The 20946-nt window shown below is 37.3% G+C and overlaps 2 protein-coding genes across 4 annotated transcripts; one reads left to right on the top strand and one right to left on the bottom strand.

Moving 5' to 3' along the window:
• Nucleotides 1-1858: 1858 nt before the first annotated feature.
• On the top strand, nt 1859-3279 carry LOC117925693 (B3 domain-containing transcription factor VRN1-like). 2 transcript variants are annotated; one of them, XM_034844769.1, is made up of 4 exons: nt 1859-1942; nt 2036-2579; nt 2652-2779; nt 2904-3279. In XM_034844769.1, exons 1-4 carry the CDS (start codon nt 1874-1876, stop codon nt 3171-3173), a joined length of 1011 nt encoding a protein of 336 aa, XP_034700660.1. In that variant the 5' UTR covers nt 1859-1873; the 3' UTR covers nt 3174-3279. The 2 variants fall into 2 exon arrangements, with proteins under 2 accessions (XP_034700660.1, XP_034700661.1); XM_034844770.1 differs by having other exon boundaries at nt 2974-3279.
• Nucleotides 3280-4797: 1518 nt separating this feature from the next.
• On the bottom strand, nt 4798-13948 carry LOC117925723 (probable disease resistance protein At5g63020). Of its 2 annotated transcripts, none has more exons than XM_034844811.1 (2): nt 11135-13948; nt 4798-5262 (listed from the first exon to the last, which is right to left on the bottom strand). In XM_034844811.1, exons 1-2 carry the CDS (start codon nt 13840-13842, stop codon nt 5211-5213), a joined length of 2760 nt encoding a protein of 919 aa, XP_034700702.1. In that variant the 5' UTR covers nt 13843-13948; the 3' UTR covers nt 4798-5210. The 2 variants fall into 2 exon arrangements, with proteins under 2 accessions (XP_034700702.1, XP_034700703.1); XM_034844812.1 differs by having other exon boundaries at nt 4798-5259; nt 11135-13947.
• Between the last annotated feature and the right edge of the window lie 6998 nt (nt 13949-20946).

Below are 20946 nucleotides of genomic sequence, written 5' to 3' on the forward strand. Positions count from 1 at the left end.
TAAAAGATATTTTAATTGATTTTTTTTCATTTTTTCACCTTTTTCACATATATAAAATATTACTTTTAGTAACAATAAATTATAAATATTTATAAAATTATAAATTGTATTTATTTTTAATACAATTTTAAATTTTAAAACTATAAAAATTTGAACAAAGTATTAAAAATGTTGAAAAAATAAAATGAAAAGCTCAAACAATCGAGCATGTATTAAAATTTCCAACACCTATTGTGTCTATTTATTTATTTTGATTAAGGATGAAAAAGATATAAATAAATGGGGTGGGGTTGGGATAGGAGTGACCTGTTCCAAACCCGCGTTGTTATCATCCCTAATAACGATTAATGAAATTAAACTCAATTAAAAGGAGTAGAACTAAATTTTGAAAATATATCGATTTCCCTATACTTACAATTGATGTGAGCCATTTATAAAACCTTTAAAAAAGAAGATGAATTGAATCATTTTACATGGTTTGAACATTTAAACGAAACCAATTAAAATAATGACATTAGTTAACCCAATGAAATATTAGAAAGTTAATAAGAGGATTCAAGTAAAGATAAACATGGCCAAGATTTAAACCGTAAGGCATATTTTTAAAGTTATTTCTTTTTATAAGCCCTTTTTACATTTTTTTTTTCCCCTTTTTTTCATAAAAAATAAGCAAAAAGAACAAGTATACATATTGTCTAGCAATAGAAAGGAGACATAAATTTTTTCTATAATATTAGATTTGCCTTTTTAATCTTTAATTAAAAACCAAAAAAAAAGTAGTGTTGGTATTTAATAATTTAAGAATGAATTCTATTGTAAAGATTGATACATAATAAATGAAAAAGGCAAAAATAAAAGATAGAAATGCAAAGAGTTGCTCCCACACCCAAAAATGATTTAGTTCAAAACATTTTTTTATCCTATTAATTTTCCTCTTTTCTGATTTCAATGTCTACTTAATTTGACAGTAAATCCAAATCAGTAGACAGTATCTAATAATTTCTTCATATCCTTTTTTTATATTTATGCTTATGTTAAACCACTGAATTTACAATGGACAAGAAACATCATGGTTTGAAATATCAACTTTTAGTATAATAGAACCATATCTCATTGCATTTGAAAAATTTTAAAATATGGACCAATTAAGAGACAAATAGAGCACTTTGGTTGCTTGCTCACTAAATCTGGGCAGCTCTCCAAAATTTAAATCTAAACTTAATTTAGAAATGTACTTTCGGTCATATTAGAAAAAAATGGCATATTAAATTAAGTTAAAAAAAGAATCAAAACAACCAGAGAGACGCATTCGTTAAAAAAATGAAGACAAATAAATTAAAAAAGATGCTTAACTTCTAATTGCAACATAAGTTTTAAATAAATGTTAAAAATAAATTTCAAAAACCTTAAAAAATAAGATATTTCTTTAAAATCAAAATAAAAAGTGTGCTCTCATCTTTTACTATGAAACTGAATTGGAATCAGTGGGACATTTTGATCCCACGCATATTATATATCTTCCCACCTACTTCCCTCTCCTTTCCATTCTTCCTTGGCACCCTCACTCTCTCTCATATGAATTTGGACCAAAAAAAACTAGAAAATGATTTTTTTTTTTTTTTTTTTCTTTTCTGAGTTGGATAAAAGTATATAGAAATTATCAAAAAATTTAATTTAAGCTAAGCAGAAAAGCAAACAATATTTTGGAAGAGAATGTGAACGGAGGAAGTGCGATGGTCAGTGCATATCTGCAGGGACAGTGGACCCATCGCCTGCATTTTGCCTCGAGCCACATACATGAATTAAATCACATTTGACCCAATTTCATCTTCATCCTCTCCTCTTCCTATTCCTCCTCAGGTCTCAGAAGCCCATGACCTCCACCCAGAAGCCACACTTTTTCAGGATCATACACCCTTCGTTTCTTACACATGGATACCCTGTGAGTATTCCCCTTTCTTGCCTTCTCCTAATTTATTCTTTCGTACTAGTATACATGGTACTACAATGTGAATTTGTCAACAAAATTTCACAGGGAATTCCTCAGACTTTTCTAAGAGAATATGGAAACAGTCTCTCACATTTTGTGTTCCTCCACCTTCCCACTGGCGCTGAATGGCGAGTAGAATTGTTGAAACTCCATGGTGAGGTTTTGTTCAGCACTGGATGGCAGCAATTTGTTGAACATTATTCTATAGAATATGGGTATTTCTTACTATTCAGATATGAAGGCGATTCACATTTCCATGTGCTTGTATTTGACATGACCGCTTCTGAGATTGAATATCCATATGCTACTGATCCAACCATTGACCATGCCCACCACCAAGTTTCTCTTGAGATTTTGGATGATTTTCCACCCTCCCAAACAACAAACCATGTAGACATGATCGATATTACCTCTAGTGAAGAAGAGTTCCACCCTAATGAGGCAAGCAGTTTGCTCAAGTCTGAGGAAATTGAGAGTGACTTTCCACCAACCCAGAAAACAAGCAAGACAAGAGGAAAGAATTCTTCTTTGAAACCTCATAACGCTTGCAGTTCCCACACATATCATTCTTCCATTCCAGATTGCAGGGGTGAGAATTTTTACTCGAATTTTTGTTGTCTTTGATTGATGGTGCTGTTGTAATGTCCTCCATTCATTGCAGATGGAGCTCTGCAAAGAGCTAAAGTTTTCAAACCCCAAAATCCTCTTCAAAGAGCTAAGGCTTTCAAACCCCAAAATCCTTTCTTCATTGTCACCATGGGATGGTCTTATGTCAATAGACACAATGTGGTAAGCTTGGAATAGAAAATGCAGCTGAATTTTGTGGAAAAGAAAATGAGTGTGCATACCAAATTTCTTATCCAATCCTAGTGATTTTACAAAAGAAACGAATCTTTTGTTTACTCCTTTGCAGACGGTACCATTCCGTTTTTTGAAGAGGCACTTCAGAACTGATAACACCAATACAACCCTTTCGGTTTCAGATGGAAGAGCTTGGTCTATCAAGTACATTATGGGAGCAAGAAGTGCGCATTTCTCTGCTGGTTGGAGAAAGTTTGCAGAAGATAATTCTTTGGAAGTAGGTGATGTTTGTGCCTTTGAGCTGGTAAAATGCACTGAAACTTCACTCAAGGTTGTCATATTTAGGAAAAAAGAAGATGGAAATGGCCGCCTGCAGCATTGAAAGAAGAAAATCTTTTGAATTAGGAGTTGAAGGCTCAATTTTGCATGCTTTTTGAAAGAGTTCAGATGAATTTTGAGTTGTATTTTGATGGTCTTTAAATCTGAAAGTGAACTGTATAGTTAATTTTGACTAAGCAACTACTATATAGGATGAATGATACTATTTAGTTGGTCTAATTTTGCTCTCTTCATTTCCAATTGATACTGTTTCCATAAATTTGAGTGGACCTTATAACTTGAGTTGTTGGAATTAGAAGGTAAAGAAAAAAAAAGACTTCGGTTGTTTGGAAAGATGCTGTACTTGTGATGTTGTTGATCCATTACAAGTGGAATTAAGCAGTTTGAAGTAAGTTCCCTATAAAAAGTTCAGAGCGTTGAGGCCGGCGAACAAACAAGTTGGCACTCTTCAAAGACTGACATATTTCAGATCAAAAAATCATTTCTTCATAGCCATCTAAATTTTTATGTTTTTGCTTTACTTTCCATAATTCTCATTAAAACCTTAATAATTGTCTTTTTATGGAACCTGTGCAACTACTTATGTTTAATGTGTTTCCCCGTTTCTCTTTCTCTGCTCCAGTCTTAACCTGTGCAAAAATGCTAAAATACGAGGATTGCGGCATAAATTTTAGAAAGGGCTTATTATCGTTCATGTAAACTCCTTGATTGTTTTGGGAGAAAGAAAAAAGTTCATTTAGTTTTTGCATTTTAGCTTTATATATTTGAAATTGTTTCACTTCTCCAAGGGCATTTACCACCACCTAATCTATCTTTTCTTTCCAATTTGGAATTGCTACAAATTCATTAGAGAATTGAGTATCAATGGAGGCCAAAGAGGAAAAAGGTTGGAGTCATTTCCAGACGAGTGGCTGCTGCCCCTTCAGTCATACCCCTTCCTCATCTTCTCCCGCTGTTTTTTCTCCATTAATGGATGTTTTCTGTTGAAAACCGATGCCCTTGCATGAGGCCCTTGCATGGAAACTCTACTTTTCTCTGCACTCATGGCTGCTCAACCATTCTTTCATGTGCCTTGTTCTTTCAAGTCATGTTTGGTTGTCAAAAAGTTGAGGGAAAATACCAGGGAAAAAAAAAATTAAAAGGAAAAAAAATGAAGAGAATCTAAAAAATAATTAGTCATATTAGCACACAAATGAAGACAGCCAATATCTAAGCTTAAAGAACATGATTTGCACTCAAAATACTTGGAAAATTATATTTTAAAGGATATAAAAATAGTAGTTTTGAGGGCTAATCACTTATACAGAGTGAGACCATTCACCTTTTCAGAGAAGAGTCTTCTCCTTTTCTTTAGATTCTTAATTAGGTATCACCTTCCCGTTATGACTATCAGGGACTTATTTCCTTTGCCATCTCTTTTCCTTAAAATTCTGGTTACTAGCTAGTTTTCTTTCTAAAAGAGAAGGGAAAAAACATTGGAATAATTTGATTGAGATTAAACATTAATGGTTTAATACTAGCTGTAATTGGACAAAATAAAATGGTGGCAAAATTGACATAACTCTAACAAGAAAATGCACTACTTCTGTTTGAAATTAACATCCACACCACTCTATTGATCCTTGTAATCAACCTTAATTGCACTTGATATTTATACTAATAAGCTATTTGGGAGTCAAATTTTAGAAGATTCCATCGCTCCTGGATTCAACCTGTCCTTATGCCTGTCCAGCATAATTCAAGAAGCAAGATTATTTCTATCATTTGCAACAACTAAACTTTGGAATTGGATCGAACTGATCATTTGTATTTGAATAATTGGAATGAGTGTTCACATAATTCCATTCTCAGCCTGAAGTATTTGATCAGGACTGTTTTGCATCAAGTTCAGGGAGATTAGGTAATATTTGATCAGGACTTCTTGGACCCTTCAAATGCAAATCTCAGAAACCGCTTGATGCCAAAAATTCTACTTTGAATTTCTTCTAAACTGTCATTCGGCTCCATATGCATGTCTTCAGATGTGATGCTGCATCCCACCTTGAATTCATTTGGTTTATCTAGACTTGGATCCTCAGCTTCAGTATATCCAACCATTCCCATCTGTCATCCACCAGTGGCGCAAATCTCTTCTTGCCCCAAGAATTAAAAAACCAAAAAAGAAAAAAATAACGTAAGGAAAAATAGATAAATGTTTAAGCTATAGGTATTACTATAGTAGTTTTTCTTGTTGCTCCACCTCTTCTCCATTCCATACTGAAAATATTAAGGTGAAAGTGAGGTAGCAGCAAAAACTAGTAGAGGAAAATACAAAGTTATTAGTAAACCATTATTTATACCACTAAACTATAAAAAATATGTAGACTGAGCTACAAGTTGCAAGTACCTCGCATTGGGGGTAAACCAATGTGTCCCCATATGACAAAAAGTTAAATACATTATGTTATGTCCACTAGCAAGAGGAGTTGCTGTATTCAGGAGGCAGAGGAGTTGCTGAGTAGGATTGTGTTAGGATTATCTCATTTTTTATTTAATTATCTTATTTTAGGATAATAATAGCAATCTGAATTGTTATCAGATTGAAGTATTAAGAGTTTGGTTAGGAATAGTGTTTATCCTTATCTAGGTGATGAGTAGTTTAGGGATGTTGGAGTTGTTTAACTTTGTAAAGCTATTTATAGAGCTTCACGGCATATCAATGGGGAGAATCAGAATATTATATAGCAATTTGCTATTGGGAGGTCTGGTTTTTCCTCGAATTAAAACCATATTTATTCTCTTGATTAGGTTTGTTACAACAAAGAATCACCATAGCTCCTCGTGGCAAACGTGCTGGAAGCCGTGGTCGAGGTGGCCGTAACAACTTGGTATCAGAGCAGGTCATGGATGAATCACGCATTGATCGTTTGGAGACAGAGATAGGCTCTATAGCAACAGGGCAAGATAGGAAGTTCCGGGAGTTACAAGAAACACTGATGCAAGCGATAATGTCAATGAATACCCGATTAGATCAAATATCGGGCAACCAAAGTTTGGAACGAGGAGAGAGTTCACACGATGGTGGGGGGTCTTGGTGACTCAATTATAGAGGCCCTCGTGACTCCACTGAGTCTTATGGTGCGGTAATTCCAAGGGTCACTAAACTTGATTTTCCTCGCTTCAATGGCAGTGAAGATCCAAAGAGTTGGATTTGTCGAGTAGAGCAATTCTTCGAATTTCAGAAAATTGCCGAGGAAGAGAAGGTTCCGCTAGCGACGTATCATCTAGAAGGCGAGGCACAATTGTGGTATCAAATACTGAAGGAAGAAGGGGAAGTTACATGGCTCACGCTCAAGGAAGGGCTGAATTCGAGGTATGGGCCAACGGAATTTGATGATCTTTTTTTGAGATCTTACAAGGCTCAAACAAGTTGGTTCAGTACGGGAGTATCAAAGCCAATTCGAGAAACTCCTCAGCCGAGTGGGGAAGTTAAATCAATCTCAACAGGTTGCTTGTTTCATTGGTGGTCTGAAGGAAGGTGTGAGGATAGATGTTCAAGCCATGAAACCACCAACGTTGTCTGCAGCAGTAGGTTTGGCTCGGCTCTATGAGGTTAAATATCTTAAGCGATCCAGTTTCAACCTTGAGCCAAAAAAGACTGTATCAACGAACTCAACAGTCACCAGTCGCCCACTTTCATCTACTCCCGCCATTCGAAGATTGTCACCAACGGAGATGAAAGAACGTAGAGATAAGGGCCTTTGCTTCAATTGTGACGAAAAGTTTGCCCCTAGGCATCGGTGTAAGAAGCTTTTTTTGATTGAAAGATGCTGGCCAGAGGAGGATAGCGGTGATGGAATTGGAGATATCGAAGAAAAGGAAGACAACGACGAATTGGAAATTTCCTTGCATGCCATGGCTGGTTCCCCGACTCCTTAAACCATGCAAATCCATGGGGTCATCAACCAACAATCATTGATTGTGCTAATAGACTCAGGGAGCACCCACAACTTTATTGAAGAGAGGTTAGCAGAAAAATTGGGATTGACATGTAACAAGGAAGAACGATTTAATGTCAAGGTTGCGTGTGGTGAACGAATTTCATGCAAAGGAAGGTGCATTGGAGTGCAAGTTCAGATACAAGGGGTTACTCTTGATATAGACTTCTATCTCTTACCGTTAGAAGGATACGAGGTGGTTTTAGGGGCACAATGGCTTCGAACTTTGGGGATGATTGAGTGGGATTTCTCTAAATTACTCATGAGATTCCAATATGGTGGGAAAAGAATCTCCTTGCAAGGGATGACTAACCCACACAAGCAGATTAATGGGAATAAGGTGGAAAGAATACTTAAGGGGAGCAAGCATGGTGCTTTTATACAATTTCACGCCATTGCTATGGGGGAGAAGGAAAAAATTGTCGACACCCTCACAGATCAGAAACTCATTAGCCTCATCAATTCTTTCCAGGATCTTTTTAAGGAGCCCAAGGGTTTACCACCATTACGAGTTCATGATCACTGTATTCCATTGGTACCTGGAAGTGGACCAGTTAGTGTAAGGTCATATCGGTATCCACACTTTCAAAAGACAGAGATAGAACAACAAGTGGAAAAGATGCTCCAGTCTGGTATCGTGAGGCCAAGTAACAATCCATACTCATCACCCGTTTTGCTTGTAAAAAAAAGTGATGGTTCATGGAGAATGTGCATTGATTACCGAGCACTCAATCGCATCACAGTGAAGGACAAATTCCCAATTCCGGTTATTGATGAACTCCTAGATGAGTTGCATGCCGCAAGGTATTTTTCTAAATTGGATTTACGTTCCGATTATCATCAAATATGGTTCCATCCTCCTAACATTTCGAAAACTGCTTTTCGCACTCATCATGGGCATTATGAGTTTCTTGTGATGCCATTTGGACTAACCAATGCGCCATCCACCTTCCAATCTTTGATGAACAACATTTTTAAAAGGTATCTTCGGAAATTTGTATTGGTGTTTTTTGATGACATTTTGATATATAGCAACTCTTGGGAAGAGCATCTGCAACATGTCGAATTCGTTTTAGACATCTTACGAAGCCATAATCTATTCTTAAAGAGGGAAAAATGTCATTTTGGGCAAACACAAATCAAGTATCTGGGACATTTGATAGACATAGAAGGAGTATCGGTGGATCCGCAAAAGGTGGCTGCTATGATGGAGTGGCTGAAACCCAAGACTCCAAAGGCCCTTCGAGGATTTTTGGGGCTTACAAGTTACTATCGAAAATTCATTCGCAATTATGGGAAAATTGTGTCGCCACTGACCAACATGTTAAAAAAAGATTCTTTCGCATGGACTTCCGCATCGGAAAGGGCCTTCCAAGATCTTAAGGAGGCGATGACTCAAGCACCAGTGTTGGCTCTTCCTAATTTCGCAAATGCATTCGTGGTAGAATACGATGCCTCAGGGAGCGGGGTTGGTGGGGTTCTAATGCAAGAGAGACGACCCATTGCTTTTTTCAGTCAAGCGCTGCAAGGGAGGAACTTACTACTCTCTACGTATGATAAAGAAATGTTGGCCTTAGTGTTGGTTGTTCAGAAGTGGAGGTCATACCTCCTTGGTCGAACCTTTATAGTGAGAACCGATCACCGTAGTCTTAAATTTTTATGGGAGCAGAGGATCACAACGTATGCTCAACAAAAATGGTTGTCCAAGTTGATGCGATATGATTTTCAGGTTGAATACCGGAAAGAAGCAGAGAACTTAGTGGCTGATGCACTCTCAAGAAAGGAAGACAAGGCAGAATTGGTGGCAATTTCCACCCCCGTTCCGAGATGGCTTGATACCATTAAGGAGGAGGTGCTCACTAACTCGAAATTGCAGCACCTTGTCAAGCTTGTTCAAGAAGGGAAGGCAGTTGGTCCATGGGAATTCAAGGACGGAGTATTATTTTTTAAAAGTCAGATTTATCTCAACTCGAATTCTTCGTTACTTCCGGTTATCATCCAAGAGTTTCATTCAAACACTCATGAGGGCATACATAAAACACTACAGCGGATCCGATCAGTCTTCTATTGGGTAGGAATGAAGAAACAAATACGAGACTATATTCGCCATTGTGATGTGTGCCAGAGACATAAGACAGAATGTACCAGCCCAGCCGGTCTTCTCCAACCTTTGCCGATTCCCACTAAGGTGTGGTCTGATATCTCAATGGATTTTGTGGATGGATTGCCCACTTCAATGAGTAAATCAACCATTTTTGTGGTTGTGGATCGACTTTCCAAGTACGCCCATTTTATCCCCATTTCTCATCCATACACAGCTCAGAGTGTAGCCAAAGAATTTTTTGATCATGTTTTTCGATTGCATGGGCTGCCTGAATCGATAATCTGTGATCGTGACCCTGCATTTACAAGTAAGTTTTGGGAAGAGTTGTTTCGCCTTAATGGGACTAGCTTCAATTTCAGTTCTGCTTATCACCCGCAAACGGATGGGCAAACAGAGGTAGTGAACCGCACATTAGAGATGTACTTGAGGTGTTTTCTCTAGCCCTCGACCCAAGGAGTGGGCTAAATGGATTGCCTGGGCTGAATATTGCTACAATACGAGCATCCACACAACCACCAAAAAGACCCCATTTGAGGTTGTGTATGGCAGGCCTCCACCGAGTTTACTGTCATATGTCGCAGGCACAGCTCGAAATGAAGTAGTGGAGAAGGAATTGATAGCACTAGATGCGATTTTGAAGGAGCTTCGTGAGAATATTCGGTTAGCACAATCAAGGATGAAGCTTTATGCGGATAGGAAGCGCAAGGAAAGATCATTTGAAGTAGGGGAGTGGGTGTATTTGAGGTTACAGCCTTACCGCCATTCATCTGTGGCCTTGCGTCGGAATTTGAAGCTTTCCCCCCGATTCTTTGGCCCTTTTCAGATCACACAAAGAGTTGGTGAGGTTGCCTATAAGCTTAATTTGTCGAAAACTTCTAAGATTCATCCGATGTTTCATGTTTCCAACCTCAAGCCGGCACTAGGTGGTAACAACCCACAGGGTACTTCCTTGCCAGAAATGGATGGGAGCAGTGGTGTTGTGGGTCCTTTCCCCCAAGTTGTTTTGGATAGGCGAACTTGAAGAAACAAAGAGGAAGTTTTGATCCATTGGCAAGGGCTGTCACAAGCAGAGGCTACTTGGGAAGAGGCCCGCACAATGAGGCTTCGTTTTCCTGATATCACCCTTGAGGACAAGAGTCGAATTTAAAGGGGTAGGAAATGTTATGTCCACTAGCAAGAGGAGTTGCTGTATTCATGAGGCAAAGGAGTTGCTGAGTAGGATTGTGTTAGGATTATCTCATTTTTTATTTAATTATCTTATTTTAGGATAATAATAGCAATCTGAATTGTTATCAGATTGAAGTATTAAGAGTTTGGTTAGGAATAGTGTTTATCCTTATCTAGGTGATGAGTAGTTTAGGGATGTTGGAGTTGTTTAACTTTGTAAAGCTATTTATAGAGCTTCACGGCATATCAATGGGGAGAATCAGAATATTATATAGCAATTTGCTATTGGGAGGTCTGGTTTTTCCTCGAATTAAAACCATATTTATTCTCTTGATCAGGTTTGTTACAACAAAGAATCACCATAGCTCCTCGTGGCAAACATGCTGGAAGCCGTGGTCGAGGTGGCCGTAACACATTATGAACAATCAAGCTTTCATTCAGAGATGATACGATATGCTCACTTAATTTTCATGTTCTAGAAAAGTAGCAGTGCAAATTTATAGTTGGTAATACCAGTGGCTTCCACATAAATACGGTATAAAACTTCAGCAAAGGCAGGGCCTATGAAGAAAAAGACAAACTAAGAGGGAAATGCTGGAGACAAGACAATGGAAGAAAGAAAGAAAGAAAGAAAGCATTCCTAGCTATATTCTGATCAATGTCATAAGCAAATGGAATTATTGTTTTGCCATAAAACAACAAGGGGCAGCTAAAAAAGTATATCCATGAATGATAATAGAATAGAACAGCCCTCACCTGAGTTTTGGAGTTGAATATGATTGAGATCTTAAATGGGGAATACAAGCACGTTGAGTGGCTTCATCCTCCCATTCTAGTTTGTTCCACCAGTCTTCCTCTCCAGAAATGATGACTCCACCTTCCTTGTGACATTCAGAATTAAGTGGGAGCTTCTTCAGCTTTGGGCAACCGTTTGCATGAATTTGCTTCAAGCAATGGAAGGGCAAAGTATTCCAATAAATGCTCTTCAATTCCGGCACACCCGATAAATATAGTCGTTCAAGTTTTGAAAATGGACTCAGGATTCCCCTCACGTCCCCTGCCTCAGCTACCCTTTTATGTATCACTTCTGTGAGACTGTTGCAATTTATAATGAAAAGATGCCTAAGATTTGGAGCAAAAATAAGCCATGTTAGGTCCTCCAACATCGGGCACCTATCAACCTCTACCGTGTGAAGGCTGTGGAAGCATTTGTGGAGGCCATGCGGTGCTACTGTCTCCTTTCTGTACCTTATCCAGTCTACCTTCAAATCTTCAAGAATACTACAATGATCGATGAAAATGATATCGAGATTCTTCATATCTTCTAGAAATGATATATTGATAGAGCTTGAATCATTGAAGATTTTGAAGCATAAATCTCGAGTGTAGCTCCAGGATTTGCCTGACAGAAACTTATTGAGAGCAGAGCCACTTTTTAAGGTGATACTTAAATCACCTAAGTGCATCAATAACTCCAATTCCTCTACCAAAGTTTCATTACCACCGGATAAAACATTCTCTTCTGTTATTCCATCATGACAAGAACCACAGTAGGCCATTTTCAACACTTTCAAAGTCGAAAGACTTGATATTAAACCCTTAGGAATTACATCAAGTGCTTCTGTGCCATTTATGTTGAGGCACTTCAATCTTACCAGGTTCTTAAGCTCAATGGGCAACTCTCTTACGCTTGTAAATGAAAAATCGAGATACTGTAATGAGACCAAATTGCAAATTTCCTGCGGCAACTCAGTAATTCCGGCATTTTGTGCAAAGCTCAAAACCCTTAGAGTGGGCATAAATTGAAAGAAGGCCCCATTTATGACCTTCAAATTGTTAACGCCAAGAAACAAAGTTGAAAGATTAGGGCATCTAGGAGCTCCTGAGAGCTTCTCAATTTGGTTATTAATCAATGAAATTCTTTTGGCTCCCGTCCATCCAGCAACCTCGGGAACATGGGTCAACGAAGCACCCACTTGCACCACAAACTTTTCCTTGGCTCTCCCGAATTCGGAAGCTATCCATAATGCCATATCACGGATCACATCATGCATTTTAACAAAATATTCACCACACTCCTCCAATAAACATGCACGAATAAGTGTACCAATAATCATGTATCCCTCCGATCGAGATCCATCTCTGTGATGATCAAATACATCTATAAACCCCTCGCCAATCCAATTATCTACCAAATCTTCTTTATAAATCAATCTATCGTCGGGGTATAAGGAACAATATAAGAAGCAAGTTCTGGCTATATCATTGGGCAAACTATCATAACTGAATTTTAAAAGCGGAAGCACATCTTCTGGCATACCTGGAAAATTTGAAGCAGAGTTATGTAACACTTTGATGGCATGGTTCCATTCCCTGGGTGTCCTCTTGCAAGCCATAGCCCTACCTATGGTAATTAGCGCAAGCGGCAAACCTCCGCACTCATTTGCAACGGTTTTAGCAAGCTGAGGTATGTCAGGATGAAAATTAATGGTGTCTTCTCCCACTTTGCTCCGGAACAGATCCCAGGCTCTCCCCCACGCCAAACATTCTACTTTGATGATCTTCTGAGCCCCCATGCTGCAGCACACCTCCTCAGATCTCGTTGTAAATACTATCTTGGATTTATTTTCCTGGTCTGGAAATGGGACTCCCACCCTCAATAGATCAAACCATTTCCATATATCATCCAAAAACAGCACAAACTTCTTTTTATTCAAGATTTGGAAAATCTCAATAGCTTTATCATCCTGACTTTTATTTTTCCAAATATCATCACAAAACCCAATTTTTTTCCAAATCTCATCCTGAACTTCCCTAGGATCTGGATCACTAGAGACGACAGCCCAGATCACGACATCAAAATCATGAGTTGTTTTATACAAGGCATTGTTGATTTGGGTCATTAGAGTGGTCTTCCCCACACCTCCCAACCCATATAAGCCAATGATCCACACTCCTTCCCCAAGACAGCCCCATACCTCTTCAAACTTTGATTCCAAGCCTACAGTGGGTCCGCTGGGCCTTAAGTTCACTGGAGTTGGTGGTGACCTGTCAGCCACCACATCGAAACGTCCTTCTCTCCTTAGAGTCGCCACTTCCTCTAGCTTTGTGGCCACTTTCTTTCCCAACTTGTACCTGGACATAAAACCCTTGATACGGTAACTGCCAAGACGGTTTGCCTCCATTGCAGCACTTCCTCTCATTTCACTGAATGCAGTTTCCAGGGCTTCCACCCTTGAGAGCCACCCTTGCACCTGATCCAGCGGCTTCATTTGTTGTCGCTCAGCAAGATCAACCTTCCTTTTCACATCATTCCTTAACTCGATCAGTTTTCTGAGTGCAATTCTCAAAGCCAACTGATTTTCTTCAAGTTTACATATGTAGTTGGCTGGCCTGGAAGTGCAACCCCAGAAGGAGGCAGCTATGTCCTCAATGGAGACTGAGATCGAGCACAGGTTCCCCATGGTTTGCCCAAGGTACTATATATTTTCCAAAGCAGAAAGGAAGAATTATAACAAATTTACAGAGTATATGCAACTTTCGTCTGAAGATTTTGCGATATTTAGCAAAAGAGGAGAGGAAAACATTCAAAAGTGGCTGCTACCTACCATTAGGGCAACTTGACAGGTAAGACCTAAGAAATAGGAGGCGTGGACTCAAGGCCCATGGACCGATGGATCTCCTTTTTAAGCATGAAAATTTCCATCATATATATATAAATAAATTTCATTAGATAAATAAATCTACATTCTTTAATTATTATAATATTATTACATCTTACTTATATTATTTTTAAAATCTAATTTAATATATATTATCAATATTTTATTATCAAAGTTTCATATATAATTATTATAGAATTTTTTTTTCATCTTATTGAAATTTCTTTTCAAATTTTTTTTTATCACATGAAATCCGATCATCAGCTATATTTAACAAACTTTTTATATTTTCATTCTTGACTCATTGCTTATCAGCACTTCTTATAAACTCATTTCTTATTAGCATTGGCGGAGCCAATTGCAGCCTGAGGGTAGTCTAATTTAGGTAAAAATGTATAGATATTAAATGTATCTACTATTAAAGATTGACTCTGAAGCAAAATGTTGATTTCCCCGGGACTTTGAAAAGGCCTTTCTCTTCTATGGACTAAAGCTCCGAGGAAAGACACCTTAGTCCAAGTCTTCCATGAAGAAAAATATATCATCATTTATTGAGGAAGAGAGATGGGATGGAAGGGGACCCTATAGACTGAAATATTGGTATGAGTTGATGAAAGTCAACTTATTTTATTGCGTGGAAACTTAAACCCTTTCTATTATGTACCCGTTCCATTTTTTATTTTATTATTATTATCTACCAATTTTGCTTATATAAGAAGAGTGTACATAAGTCCTTCCTACATAAATTTAGATTACTAACACTTGGTCATGCATAACTGGATAAGGAAGAACTATGAAAAGATTTAAGTATATAGGGTTCATATAAGTTATAATCTCATATTATAGTGGTAATCAAAATATATGTTAGACATTTTTATAATTATGATAAATATGCATATTAAAACTTGTACAATTTAATTGCCTTTGTAATTTTGTTTGGACTAATCCCTGCAACCCAAACATAAAGTTGAACATCTTGTCCTCCTTCTGCATGTTCTTGATGTTCAATATTAAGAAACAAAATTCATTAATGTAGTCATGCATCGATCTAGTGTGATTCAATCTCCATAGAGACGCTTGAGAAATACAAGCAATATTTGTGGGGAGGAACTGATCCATCAGTTCATTTTTCAAAGTCTCCTAAGTGGTGATCCGATGTCTCCCAAACTCTGCATCATCTTTCATCCTTGTGCACCATCAAAGTTTCACATCACTAATAAGATACATAATAGTGATGAAGACCCTTTTTACATAAGAGACATGAGCAATTAAAGAACTACTCTATATCTCATAGAAAGTTTTCTAACCTTTTTGTGTTTTTATTGCCACTGAAGCCGATTAGTTCTAGAACACGAACTTTGGAAGAAAAAGCTTTAGAACTAGTAGGAGCCCTTTGCAACATTTCCTTTTTTGGGATGGAGATGTCTCCTTCAAAGGATTGTGCTAAGGGTTACACCTCTACCTTTAGACTAACCACTTTATCTTCAACATATTTGTCATGAGAATCTACCAAATTTCACCGCACTTGGATTTCCCCCACTATATGGCTTGCCCACTAGGCCATAGTGTCATTATTGCTTGATCATTCTTCTAACATTACTTCTAATCGAGACATTTATTCTTTTAAGGTTTTTGTTATGCCTCCACCAACCATTTTGCTGTAAGGCTTTGATACCACTTGTCCTCAAAAAAACCACTTTCATTCTTTTTTTCTAAGTGTGCAATGCTAAAACACCAATCTTAGCCAACCTTCCCAAAAGTCACAACAAAAACCATGTAAATAAGTAAGACAACTAAACAATCATAAGAACCTTCCCAACTTGTATTATTACACAATAATTACAAGATTACAAAACTATTCTCTCTAGTACACCAACACTTATGCAAATTTCCCTAAGTCAAAGAACCTAATCCTCATAAGAGAATTACACAATTTGCTTCTCTTTATGATTGCTCACCTTTAGTCTCTCTGCAATGAAAGAAGATTTTATAAAGATTATCATTTCATTTGAATTTTGAATTCAAAACAGCAACCAAGGGGTGGTGATTATGCAACTGCCATAACCACCCAACTAGATGCACCCCCTTCAAATAGTGGTGTCTTTTAATGTTGCATGCATCCACAAGCCTATCTCATGTTCCCTTCATATTGTGCCAGAGTCTATGACCGAAATTCTCTATTGTACCAAAATACTTAGCCTTTTTACATAGTAACTCTGATCAAGAAAAATTAGAGAAAGAGTCATTATGGCTTTTGTAGTATTCTAGGTATCGTTCTCAAAGACTGACTTATGAAAATTGTCAATACTAGAATAAATAAATTGTTTTTGTTTAAATCCTAAAGTGAAAAACAATATGTGAATAATGTGAAACTAAGTAAAAGAAATTAAATTAATAAAAAAATGAATATTGATTTTAAATTCAACTGATTCAAGTTTGGAGTTTTCCACAATCCAACCTAGGGTATAGAAATTAGAGAAAACAAGGGTCTTTTAAGTAATATGATCTTAGGGTTTTGGGATCCTTGGTCGCTCATGATCAAGTTGAGTTCTATAACTCAAAATTGCATCTGAAACCTAATTTTTCCTTTTAAAAACAGATTCCTAAAACCATCAAATGAATGAGATTGATTACTAATTTAAGATTTAGCTTTTTAACCCTTCTTACTCCTTATAGCTTTGTTTAGGGGCAAATAACGGTAAGGAAGATGAGGATAACTAATGATCAAGAATTACCAAGAATCACTAGTATCAAGTAATAACCTACCGTATCATTACCTAAACGAACTCACAAGGATAGGATAAAAAAATGATAAATTGTCACCCAACCAATAATTAATCTCATTGTTATAATCATTTACCCATTGTCCTTATAAGTTTTCATGCTTCAAGCCCCAAGTTGGCTCTTAGCCTCTCATGGGGATGATGTCACATTCACAATCCATAATAGGGTAAAAATCCATAATTTGAATAAAAAAAAACTAAAAACAATATATTTTATAAAGAGGAAAAAGAAAACAAACCAAAGTTCTCGTCTTCTTCCACCTTCAATGTCCAACTCTCCGAAAAAAGATCCAAGATCCCTAAAACCTAGAATTGAGAAAGTTTATACAATACCATCAATTACCTAACATGTGACACACTCTCATTGGCCACTTATTACAAAATAATTTCCTAAAAATGATTAAAAAAATAATAAAATGGTGATTTCTAGTCCTATGGGGTCCACTTAGGGTAGATGAAGTGCCCTATATGCAATTCCCGAGATAGAGGACGCGAAACATCAAAGTGGCAGTGGGTGAATTCGAAATTGGTGTCATTTCGAAGTGGATTTCGAATCCATAAGTTGAATAGATGCAATTCCCGAGGTAAAGGAGGCGGAACATCAAAGTGGCAGTCGGTGAATTCGAATATGGTGTCATTTCGAAGTGGATTTCGAAATCATAAGTTGAATTTCGAAATCATTTCGAAATGACCCTCTAGTTTGGTGCAGTTGTCTTCAAATGGCCATAAATTCTTCATTTTAGCTCCAATTTGCACACCGTTTGAAGCATTGGACTCCTGACTTCCCAAGCTTCGAAACGATATATAGTATGTATACAATGGACTCTAGGAAGTACTCTAAATTTTTTCTCAAAGTTAGAGTATATAATGCCATCAGATTTTTGAGTTCTAAATTTCCATGCAGTTGAATCTTGCTTCATGCCTCATTTCCCATGTTTTCTTGCCTTCTTTCTTACTACATAATGGTCATTTCTCATCTTCCAAACTCATGATTTCCTCGTCTTGCCTTTGCTTACGTTCCATGAGTCTTGACTCACTTATTTTCTCATTTAGCCCTTTCTTGATCTTTCAAAATCTAAAATGATTCAACTTGCACCATTTTCTTCCCTTGAACCTGAGATAAGTCTCCAAAGTACAAATTAAACTCATGGCTAGGGCCTTAGCATCAATTTAGGTCAAGTTGGGTGATTGAATGTCCTTTGGTGCACAAATCATATCAAATATGTGCCATTAGAGCACATATTTTGGCTCCAATCAGTCTACCACTCCAAAGTGCCTTTTACCAATAGGTGCATTTTGTAACCGTCTCATGCAACTAGACTTTAACCACTTTACATGTGGGTTAGCCTTATATTAAACACCTTGTGTGCATGTTATTTAGCCCGCATCAGTCATCTTGCATTAGTCATGCCCACATGTTCAAAAATCTATGATGCATCAATATGTTCCAACCCAGTAGTGTCCACCCTTGTGCAAGGCCCTTTTTTGTCTTACTTGTGTTAGCCATGCACTACTTGTCTATCTCAATTTAGTTGTTGCAATAGCATATTGTGTCAAGCCCAAGTCTCTCTTAGTTGCAACAATGAGTCATGGCATTGCACCCATGGCTTGTCATCCTTGTGCACAAGGCATTGTGTCCTTATAATAGAATCAATCGTGCACTTGAGGCCTCTTTGTTGTTACTGCAGTGCCATGCCATATCCAAGACCCTTTTTGGTGCATCAATGTGTCATAACATTATGCCTATGGCTTGCCATTCTAATGTAATTGTGACCCCCTATGCAAAATAGTAACCACTTGTCTAAGGCATCTTTATCTTTTTGACAACACCAAGTCATGACCAAGGCCTTCCTTGATTACAACAATATGCCATGGCACTATGCACATAACCCTTCGAACTACCTCAGTGCACTAGTTTGAGTGCCCTTATATGAGCATCGAGAAGGGAAAGGGTACACCATGCCCCATGTCATTGCAGCCATGGGTTACACACCACATAGTCATGGAGCTTGTGTGTGCATGCTAGCATGCTCATTCATGTGTCATGGTCATGTCCAAGGTCTTGCCTTGATGCCTCTTTGATGTGGCCAAACCCTTTATTCACCGCCCCTTTTTAAAGAGAAATTTTAAACCATTTCAAAAGGTTTTGGAGGAAATATCACCCATGCTTGAAGAGGAATAATAGATTTATTTATTAATTAAAAAAATCTAAAAATTCATTTTCTACTTTCAAACCCTTTTTTCAAGTTTCCGCTGTAAAGAAAAATACTAATACCCCAAAATTTTAACCTTGAATTTTAGTCAACTCATATTATGCCACATATTGCCAATACGTGGTGTACTGCCTATGCATGTGGACCTATTATGCATTGGGCATTGTGTATGCTTGCTTCACAGGTGCCATGCTCGTGCTTGTTGTGCTGAGCTATTACATGTGGGTTATATGCACCATGCTGATGTGTATGTCTATATGTGCCATGTATTGTGCTTGTCATCCTCAATAATTTTTTTATTTTTATTTTTTTTATGATATCTTCTAAACCTGATGCGTTGTCTCTTTCCCTAGGTGCCCTCATAAATAAGCAATGACAAAAATATTGCGATGTGTCACTAATATTTCATTAAAATATCAATTATCAAGCAGTCACGACATGATATGCTGAACGAAAATATCGAATTTAGCACTCCTTTCAATGTTAAAACTTCAATAGGGTGAGGAGCACTCCCTCTTTAAATATGTTTATATTTTGTTCCTCATTTTCGATGTGGTGTATTGCTTGTGCATGCACAACTTATTGTGTGTGGGGCATTGTGCACGCCTGCTTCACGGGTGACATATGCCTTATGTGCGTCATGCTAATGTGCACGCATGTACGTGCCATGTATTGTCTTTGCCATCCTCAACACTTTTTCTTCTATGATTTCCTCCAAACTTGACACTTTGTCTTTTTCCCAAGATGCCCTCATGGGTGCAAGTAAGGATGAAAATATTGTGATATCATTGATATTTCATTGAAATATTGACTATTAGGCAATCACAACATAATAAATTGGATGGAAATATCAACCTCAATACTCTCTTTAATGTTAAAACTATAATAGGGCGAGGAACACTCTCTCTTTAAATATGTTTATATTTTGTTCATCATTTTCGATGTGGTGCACTGCCTATGCATGCATGACCTATTGTGCATGGGGCTTGTGCACGCTTGCTTTGTGGGTGCCATGCGTGTGCATGCTATGTGTGGCTACTACATGTTAGTTATATGTGCTATGTTGATGTGCATTGTGCTTATCGTCCTCAAATAAAGACGAAAATATTGTGATTATTGACTATTAGGTGGTCACGACATGATACAATTGACGAAAATATCAACCTCAACACTCTCTTTAATGTTAAAACTTTAGTGGGGTGAGTAGTTTTGGCAATGATATTTGAAAATCACAAATCCAAATGTGTTACTACTGGATATTAAGGTTCTTACTGGTTTACCAACCACACTTTTGGTTAATAAAATGTATTATGACACACACACACACACACACACACACACACACACACACACACACACACACACACACATATATATATATATATATATAGTTGTAAAACAAAGTGAGAGAAGAAGAAAACAAGAAAGAGAGAATAAAATGCATGGGAAAACTCAATTGAATTCATTAGAGGTATTTCCATTTTATAGGGAGTTACACAAGATATTTATGGATGATCATCCACAAGTTACCATAGTGATACAGAATCTCATATTTTATAACATTCCCCCTTGGATGATCATAAGAATATGCCTTATTAAAACCTTACTAGGAAAAACCCTAGTGAAGGAAAAAGAGTACAATACATTAACACCCTTTTACGAGCATACTCTCCCTCATGTCGATATCCTTGAGTTGACGCATTCCAATGAGCTTCTTGAGTATTGTAGTTGACAATGCTTTTGTGAATAGATCTACTAAATTTCCACTTGATCTTATTCGTCGAATAACAATTTCATCACTCTTTTGGAGTTAATGAAAGTAAAAAACTTGGGTGATATATGCTTAATTCTATCACCCTTGGTGTATCATTCTTTAATATGTGTAATGCATGCAACATTGTTAACTTAGT

Source organism: Vitis riparia, chromosome 11 (assembly GCF_004353265.1).
Source record: "Vitis riparia cultivar Riparia Gloire de Montpellier isolate 1030 chromosome 11, EGFV_Vit.rip_1.0, whole genome shotgun sequence".
In the NCBI taxonomy this organism is placed as follows: domain Eukaryota; kingdom Viridiplantae; phylum Streptophyta; class Magnoliopsida; order Vitales; family Vitaceae; genus Vitis; species Vitis riparia.

Excerpts from the sequence above, each read along its gene's own strand:
- LOC117925693 (XM_034844769.1), top strand. The coding sequence starts at position 1,874 with ATGACCTCCACCCAGAAGCCACACTTTTTCAGGATCATACACCCTTCG. Across the intron at positions 2,580-2,651 it reads TTCCATTCCAGATTGCAGGG|ATGGAGCTCTGCAAAGAGCT; the intron begins GTGAGAATTTTT and ends CATTCATTGCAG. Across the intron at positions 2,780-2,903 it reads ATGTCAATAGACACAATGTG|ACGGTACCATTCCGTTTTTT; the intron begins GTAAGCTTGGAA and ends ACTCCTTTGCAG.
- LOC117925723 (XM_034844811.1), bottom strand. The coding sequence starts at position 13,842 with ATGGGGAACCTGTGCTCGATCTCAGTCTCCATTGAGGACATAGCTGCC. Across the intron at positions 5,263-11,134 it reads TATTCAACTCCAAAACTCAG|AAGAGATTTGCGCCACTGGT; the intron begins GTGAGGGCTGTT and ends TCTTGGGGCAAG.